The sequence below is a fragment of the Capsicum annuum genome, chromosome 9 (genome assembly GCF_002878395.1).
Source record: "Capsicum annuum cultivar UCD-10X-F1 chromosome 9, UCD10Xv1.1, whole genome shotgun sequence".
Classification (NCBI taxonomy): domain Eukaryota; kingdom Viridiplantae; phylum Streptophyta; class Magnoliopsida; order Solanales; family Solanaceae; genus Capsicum; species Capsicum annuum.
Genome location: NC_061119.1, coordinates 1,979,159 through 1,988,731, shown reverse-complemented (window position 1 = coordinate 1,988,731; position 9,573 = coordinate 1,979,159). Strand labels below are relative to the sequence as shown.

Below are 9,573 nucleotides of genomic sequence, written 5' to 3'. Positions count from 1 at the left end.
GGGGGGGTTGTGTATAACCAATTGACATGTGAGGGAGGAGGAAGTAGAAAGGGCAATTGTAGATTTTTACAAGCATTAATTGAAAGGAACAGATTGGAGGCCTAAGTTGGGGGTTTAGGGTTCAGTCAAATTGGCAAGGAGAAGTGAGTGGCTAGAGAGGGCATCAAGGAGGAAGAGGTGAAGCGGGTGGTGGAGGGTTGTGCGGGTAACAATGCTACGGCACCTATGGTTTTTTTCCAGCACTGCTAGAATATGGTCAAATCTGATTTGATGGATACTATTGTTGTGTTCCAGGATATTGGTATATTCGAAAAGAGTTTGAATGCTTTGTTTGTTGTCATTATCTTTAAGCGAGAGGGAGCATTCTACATGAAGGACTATAGGCATATTAGTCTAGTGGGAAGCATCTATAAGATCATCTCTAAGATGCTTTCCACTAGACTTAAGAAAGTGTTGATTTCTGGGGACATAGTGGTGTGGAGATAACTTACTAAAAGATGATTTTTAGGATTTGTTTAGAATGTCATGACAAAGAGAACTGACGGTCACTGAGGAGAGATTTGTTGGGATCTGAGATTTAGAAGGAATTTCGACTATTGGGAGGTGACTGAGTTCCAAAGGTTGCCGGCCCTTCTATAAAGGCACGTCACCCCGGTGGATAACCCTGATGCTCCACGGAGGGGTTTGGGGAATAATGAAGTTTTCTCCGTTAAATCTTTCTATGAGACACTTCTTATTAGGGTGGAGGATGTGTTTCCATGTGATGCAATATGAATATAGTAGGTGCCGAGGAAGGTGTGCTTCTTCTCTTTGCTAGGAGCTATAGGGTGATTTTGACAGCGGAAATCTTAGAGAGCCGAAGTTTTTTTAATTGCTAAAAGTCTGTATGTGCTTTTCTTTGAGATGGTGTTACATGTGCAAGGAGGTAGGCAAAGACGTAGACCATCTTCTCCTGAATTGTCGTTTTTACCATGAAGTTATGATGGGAGATGTTATGGTAGTTGGAACTTCTCGGACGATCCCAAAAACTGTGAAAGAATTGATGTTTTGTTGGAGAAGCTGTAGGGCATGGACCGTGGTTCCTCTTGTGTTGATGTGGGTTGTTTGGAGAGAGAGAGAAATAGGAGAGCTTTTAAAGAGGAAGAATTGAGTTTTACACAGTTGAGGAGTAGCGTCCAGTCACTTACTTTCTTTTGGTGCACCCATTAAGTTCCTTGTTGTATAGAAGAATGGATGGATTTTGTGGAGAATCATGTATTGTAGATTCTTTACTTTTTGATATACGGGAGGCTGTCTGGCCATGTTTATAAATGAAATACATTTACCGTATCAAAAGTAAAACATCTCTCTTTTTTCTGTTTCATCATCATGTAGCTCATTAGTTGATACTCGACACTTATAGACAAGAATGAAGCTAGCCTCACAATTCAAATGCATTAAGCTCAAAAAGAACAAAGCTGTAGCAAGGAGCATATGATAAGCCTATCTTTGCTCAGTCAATACTATTTAAGCGTGCTCCAATTTGACTGTTAGCATCAAGATGCTTCTTAGCATTTATTTAGAAAGAGTAACCATAATATCAAATAAACAGACAGAGACGTGCACAAAAGTTTCAAATCTATTTAATTATACCAATGTAAAAATGCTACATAACGAGTAGATTTTCCCCTACTTCACTGCAGATGTACCTACGAGGCCCAAATGTTAATGAAGGCTTGACAGAAGATGAACAGTGTATATTACTGAAACTGTTGGCCAAGGAGATCAGTAAAGATTATGAATTTGGGAACACATTCCAAGAGGAAAGCTGGATGATCGTAAGCAACCAAATGAAGAGAATGAATCCACACTTTTCAGTTGATCGTCTGAAGGCAAAACTAAGACATCTCTCGAGAAAATACTGGTTATTTTCAACTTTGTTGGCCAGACGTGGGGTCAAGTGGGATAGAAGGACTAATTCAATGGGTTATGCCCGTGAAGGAGTGTGGATATCATATTCCTTGGTAAGTGTCGCTCTCTGCTTCATTACTTAGACATAGAAGGATCAAGCTAACTAAGAAGAATCCATATTGATGGCATCATTTATCAGGAATGAAGTGCGCTTTTTTTTTTTTGAAAATTATTTATCAAGGAGTATATATCCTACTTGGCAACTATAGTAAAGGAACTAGTGACAACAGTCAAATTTTTCAAACTCAAGGGCGAGCACTAGCTTCATGTCTGCTATAAACTATTATCCTAGTTTAACAACAAGGATAGAAAGACTTTAAGTGTTCCGGTCCATTTCAACTCACCAATTTTATATGCCAAATTTTTTTGCAGGAGTATCCACAGGGAAGCATATTCCGTTACCGAGGCATTGAGCCAAGGCTTTTTGATGCCATGCGTGACGTCTTTGACGCAGGAGTTGCAATAGATGGATGTGAGCAATGTTACACAGGTTTAATAAACGCAAACTGAAAGGTGTCGTGCAGTCATGCAAAACTGTCTGCCAGGGTTACATCCTTAATCATATTCAGTCTCCAGTCTAAACGCTATTTCCTGTTACTTTTACCATCTGAGTTAAATTATAATACAGAATGTTTTATGCAAGGTGCAGAGATTACACCATTTTTCTTTGATTAGTTTCCTGCTGTAATTGTATGAACAAATCACTGTATCCAAACGTCTGGCCTATAAGTCAATAAAGTTGGGAAAACCATGGAAGCTCAAGCCAACATGTGTTGGCAGGAGGTAGCAAGTACCTAAACACCACGTTATTAAAAAAGGGCCAAATGTATTACTCCCTCCGCCCCAAGTTAAGTGTCTTAGTTTAACTGGGCACGGAGTTTGAGAAAGAAAGAGAGACTTTTGAATCTTGTGGTCTTAAATAAAGATGTGTGTAGTCTTTTAGATCTTATGGTCTTAAACTTGGCATGTAGAATGCTGGAATTGGAAAACTCACTAGATATAGTAAGAGACACCCTTTTGGGACATACCAAAAAGAGAAGTAAGTCACTTACATTGGGACGGAGGGAGTATTACTTGTCTTTTGACATGCTTTGATAGTACATTTGCCTAGCAGTAGGACAACATTAACCAAACTGACATACTTGCCTCCAAAGATTACTATGTAAATTGAAAATACTTACTTATTCCACTGCTTCTGAATCAAACCAGCCAATACATATGCAAAAACAATTATGTATTCAGAACCTATCGACTCTAAATGCTCAATTCGGCATTCGCCTTGATTTCATTAGCTCAAGGCGTATATGATACACAGATATAGAGACTACGCTGAATTGTAACTTTTTAATATAACCAGCAATCAATTTGATGCTGGCTTTATATACAAATTATCTTATCAAAAAAGAAATGCTCAATTAGACTCTGGTAATCTACGCCAAAAGGTCCAATATATCTTTCAATAACAACAACAACAAACCCAGTATATTCCCACTTAGTGGGGTCTGGGGAGGGTAGAATGTACACAGTCCATACCACTACCTCTAAAGAAGTAGAGAGGTTGTTTCCGATAGACCCCCGGTTCAATATAATCTTTCAACAAATTATGGCAAAAAACAAATAAAGGTGAAAACTTTTTTTTTTAAAACCATGGTGTCTGAGTCAGCTTGCACGCACCTCGACTAATTCCATGGGATACCTGCCACCTCCCACCAACATCAGATATTAGGTAACTCTATCTAACAAACGGGAAGAAATCACCAAATGTTTTGTCTCTCCTCGGAATTAAACGGAGAGCTCATGGTGCTCAATCCACATTATTGACCACTAACCACTAGGTCACATCCTAGGGTGCAATAAAGGTGAAACCTATGCTGCTTGAACTCTCCACAATATTAGCACACTTGTATCGAATCCTCTTAAAATGCACTACTTTTGGAGGATCCAACATGCACATCGACACACGCATCGATATTTTCAAAGAGTACAAACAACATAAGATGAAATATAGTCCTCCCTCCATTCACTTTTTTTTTTGGATAACTGTGGTGTCCGTGCCACCTTCATGCACCTCAACTAATTCCACGAGATACCTACCACCAGTAATATGTTCCAAGTAACTCTATCCACCAAGGCTACGGTAGATGGAAAGAAATCACCTAGACCTTATGGTTCTTAATCACTTCATTACTACTAGGCACACCCTTGGGTGCTCTCCCTCCGTTCACTTAACTTATCTTAGTTCGCTTCTCGAGAGCCAAACTCTGTATACGTTGACTAACATTTTAACCAAACTCCTATGTACTTTGACTAACATTTGAAGTTGTATTCTATCATTACGAGAAACATTGCAACTTATAGTACTTTTCCTATAGTTTTCGAATATTTAAATCTAAAATTTAAAATATCGAATTTATTCAAGTCAATTTAGCTTCAACGATTAATCAAAGTGACTCTTGTGAAGCTAAGCCTAACAAGTAAAAATGAACAGAGGGAGTAATATGAAAGATAGACATCTAATTTAGACAGGAATTTCACCGTAAATTAATCCACAAATGTGATAACAATATAGAAAGGAAAAACAACAAAGGTGAAATATAGTACTTCCTCCGTTCACTTTTACTTACCACATTTCGCTTCTTGAGAGTCAAGCTACATATACTTTGAACAACATTTTAAGTTGTATTAATATTGCAACTTATATATATACACATTTAAATTGAAATATTGAATTGATCTAATTCAATTATGTTTCAAATATAATCCTCCCTACGTTCACTTTTTTACTTGTTACATTTAGCTTCACGAGAGTCAAACTTCATGGACTTTGACCAACATTATAAGGTATATTTCTCCAATCATATCAATATGAGAAAGATTGCAACTTATAGCAATTCAATTTTGCTTCGAAGAAGTCATATTGATTACAAATTTATCTTTAAATACGATACATGCCGGCATATAGTACTCCCTCCGTTCATTTTTACTTACCACATTTCGCTTCTCGGGATTCACGTCAAACTATATGTACTTTGACCAACATTTTAAGTTGTATTAATATTGCAACTTATATTACCTTTCGTATACATATTAAAATTTTGAATTGATCTAATTCAATTTAGCTCCGAATAACTATAGTATTGATTAGAAATTTTATCGTCAAATACGATACTTACCTGCATAATTGAGAAACTGTATCAAACAAATATAGTACTCCCTCCTTTCACTTTTACTTGTTATGTTTAGCTTCTCGAGAGTCGAACTGTGTAGACTTTGACCAACATTTCTCCAATCATATTACTATGAGAAAGATTGCAACTTATAGCATCTTTCATATAACATTTAGAATTGATCTAATTCAATTTTGCTCCGAAGAATAGTCATTTTGATTAGAAATTTTATCATCAAACACGATACACTTACAGGCATAATTGAGTGTACATAAGTTTATTTTAAGAATACTGAACAGTGGAAATTCATTTTTACCTATCACATTTCGCTTGATGAGAGTCAAACTGTATGAATTTGACCAACATTTTAAGTTGTATTCTTTTTATCATACTGTTATGAGTAAGATTGCAACTAATAGTATTCTAGTATAGTCGTATTGATTAGAACTTTTATTGTAAAATACAATACTTACTAGCATAATTGAGCATGAATGATATTTCTTTTTCCTTACCACATTTGGCTTCTCGAAAGTCAAACTATATGAACTTTGATCAACATGTTAAGTTGTATTAAGATTGCAACATATAATATCTTCCATATAATAATTGTGTTGATTAGATATTTTTATCGTAAAATACGAAACGTACCAGCATAATTGAGCAACATTTTAAGTTGTATTAATATTGCAATTCATAGTATCTTTCTTATACATATTTAAAATTTTGAATTGATCTAATTCAATTATGCTTCGAATAATAGTCATATTGATTAGAAATTTTATCTTTAAATACAGTACATACCAGTATATTGCACTCCCTCCGTTCATTTTTACTTACCACATTCTGCTTATCTAGAGGCAAGTCAAACTATATATACTTTCAATTATGCTTCGAAGAATATTCGTATTGATTAGAAATTTTATCTTCAATTTCATTTTTACCTATCACATTTTGCTTCACGAGAGTCAAACTCTATAGATACGTACAATACCAACCTGCATAATTGAGTGGATATAATTTTACTTTTAGAATACTGGACAAGTAAAATTCATTTTTACATGTCACATTTCGTTACACAAAGTCAAACTCTATAGACTTTGACCAATATTTTTTTTTGATAACCTTGGTATCCGGGTTAGCTTGCATGCACCTCGACTAATTCCACGAGATACCTGCCACCTCCCACCAGTAATAGGTACCAGGTAACTCTGACCAACACTTTAAAGTTGTATTCTTTTCATCATACAATTATGAGAAAGATAGCAAGTCATATTGATTAGTTATTTTAACTTCAAATACGATACTTACCTGCATAATTGAGTGTACGTAATTAGTTACTAGTCACATTTCGCTTCATTTCACGAGAATCAAACTCTATAGACTTTGACCAACATTTTAAGTTGTATTCTTCTTATCATACAATTCTGAGAAAGATAACAAGTCATTGTTTAGAAATTTATCTTCAAATACGATACCTGCATAATTGAGTGCACATAATTTTATTTTTAGAATATTGGACGCGTAAAGATTCATCTTTACATGTCACATTTTATTTTTAGAATACTGGACAAATAAAAAATCATTTTTACAGGTCACATTTCGCTTCACAAGAGTCAAACTGTATAGACTTTGACCAACATTTTATTTTTTTGATAACCATGGTGTCCGAACCAACTTGCACACACCTCGACTAATTCCCCAGAATGTCTGCCACCTCCCACCAGAAACAAAACTAGGTAACTCTGACCAACATTTTAAGTTGTATTCTTTTCATCATACAATTATGAGAAATATAGCAAGTCATATTGATCAGAAATTTTATCTTCAAATACGATACTTACCTGCATAATTGAGTGTACATAATTTTATTTTTAGAATACTGAACAAGTAAAAAATCATTTTTACCTGTCACATTTCGCTTTCCGAGAGTCAAAATTCTATAGACTTTGACCAATATTTTAAGTTGTATTCTTCTTATCATATAATTATGAGAAAGATAGCAAGTCGTATTGATTAGAAATTTTATCATCAAATACAATATTTAGCTACATAATTAAGGGGATTACACCCTTTTTCTTTGATTAGTTTCCTGTTATAATTGATCAACGGATAAATATATGAACAAATCACTATATACAAAAGTCCGGCCTAGTCAATAAAGTTGGTGAAAACCATGGAAGCTCAAGCCAACATGTGTTGGCGGGAGGTAACAAGTACACAAACACCACATTATTAAAAAAGGGCCAAATATATTACTCCATGTATAAATACATGAGAAAATTCATACGATTCACCTTGTTCAATCGAGAGGTCCTTTCTTTTTGTCTAGACAGATGATAGGAGTGCGGTTGCAGCCTAAACTCCTCAGTGCAGCGTGTTCGTTTGGGTCACCAACCCCGTTTTTATCTCTCACAACCATTATATTTTGTGTGCTAAAGTTACATCTTAAAGTAGCATCATAATAAATGCATGATTAATTGACAAAATCGATATGAAAGATTAGTCTACTGGTAGAGGCGAATCCAAGATTTAGTTTATGGGTCCCCATCGATGTCAAATTAAAAAGAAGGCTTTATTGTAAGTTCCCAAGGGGAATTGAGCCTCACTAAGGAGGGCAACAAAACTTAATCAAGTTCTATTTCTACTGCTAGACCAAGAGTTTTCCCTGAACTGGATTCCGATCAGATAGTTTTTATGTATTCAATGGATTTCTCAATAAATGAACAAATCAACGCATCAAAAGGTGTGGCCTATAAGTCAATAAAGTTGGTGAAAACCATGGAAGCTCAAGTTAACATGTGTTTGCAGAAGGTGGCAAGTACCCAAACAACAGAACGAAATAAATCACCTAGTGTTAGTGTTTGTCTCTGCTGGGAATTGAATCTGTCACCTCATGGTGTCCATCCCAACTTCATTGAACCACTAGATCACACCCTTGGGTGGGTGCCTTCTCTGTATACACTTTGAATTCTGCTTCGTACAGTAGTTGTATTGATTAGAAATATGTTATCATCAAATACAATACAATACTCATGTGAAAGATAGCAAGTCATATTGATTAGAAATTTTATCATCAAATACAATACTTAACTACATAATTGAGTGTATATAATTTTACTTTCAGAATGCTGGACATGTAAAAATTTATTTTCACATGTATCATTTCTCCGTAGTGTTTGGGTCAGCTTGCACGCACCTCGACTAATTCCACGGAATACCTAACACCTCCCACCAACAAACAGGTACTAGGTAACTCTGACCAACATTTTATAAGTTGTATTCTCTTAACCATACAATTATGAGAAAGATAGCAATTCATATTGATTAGAAATATGTTATCCTCAAATACAATACTTACCTACATAATTGAGTGTATATAAATTTACTTTTGGAATACTGGACAAGTAAAAATTCATTTTTACATGTAACATTTCTCTGTGGTGTCCGAGTCAACTTGCACGCACCTCGACTAATTCCACAAGATACCTGCCACCTCCCACCAGCAACTCGACTAATTCCACAAGCAACTCAACTAATTCCACGGGATACCTGTTACCTCCCACCAGCAACTAGACCAATTCCACGGAATATCTGTCACCTCCTACAAGCAACTCAACTAAATACACAGGATACCTATCACCTCCCACAAGCAACTCGACTAATTCCACAAGATACCTATCACCTCCCACAAGCAACTCGACTAATTCCACAAGATACTTGTCACCTCCCACCAGCAACTCGACTAATTCCACAGGATACCTATCACCTCCCACCAGCAACTCAACTAATTCCACAAGATACCTATCACCTCCCCCAAGCAACTCAACTAATTCCACTGGATACCTGTCACCTCCCACCAGCAACAGCTACCAGGTAACTCTAACCAACATTTTAAGTTGTATTCTCTTAACCTTACAATTACGACAAACATTGCAATTCATATTGATTACAAATATATTATCATCAAATACAATACAATACTTACCTGCATAATTAAGCGTGTACGACAAACCATTACATCCACGAGCTTTAACACCAAGCTTAAGAAAAGGACGCTGCCGCTGCTGAAGAAGATTACTTATTCGTGCCGCCGCCGCGTCCGTAAGCGTTATTGCTTGTCGCCGGACTGAATTTCCGATTCTCTCCGCCGCCTTTGCTATCGCCGGAGATGCCATCGATTCCGTTTTGCACGTAAAATGAATGGATCCTGTTTACAAGTTTTTGATTTTTGGAGGGTTTATATAGCTTTATATTTTGAAAAGATTGGGGGTGTAAATATAATATTTAGAAATTTCAGGGGTGTGTTATGAAAATAAAAGATTATAAATGGTGTGTATGAAGAATTATTAAATTAAATATATAATAAAAAATACTACTCCCTCCATTATTTAAAAAAAAAAATAATGGTTTATTTGATTTTGCACTAAATTTAAGAAAATATAAAAAACTTTGAAAC

At 35.7% G+C, this 9,573-nt stretch overlaps 1 protein-coding gene across 1 annotated transcript in view; it reads right to left on the bottom strand.

Annotated features, from left to right (window-relative positions):
- The window catches only part of LOC107843207 (iron-sulfur assembly protein IscA-like 1, mitochondrial), a 15,736-nt gene extending 6,394 nt beyond the window's left edge, over positions 1-9,342 (bottom strand). The window contains exon 1 of the mRNA XM_047395950.1: positions 9,103-9,342. Within this exon, the coding sequence (XP_047251906.1) occupies positions 9,103-9,292 (190 nt within the window). The 5' untranslated portion in view covers positions 9,293-9,342. The remainder of the gene's footprint in view (positions 1-9,102) is intronic.
- Positions 9,343-9,573: the final 231 nt, after the last annotated feature.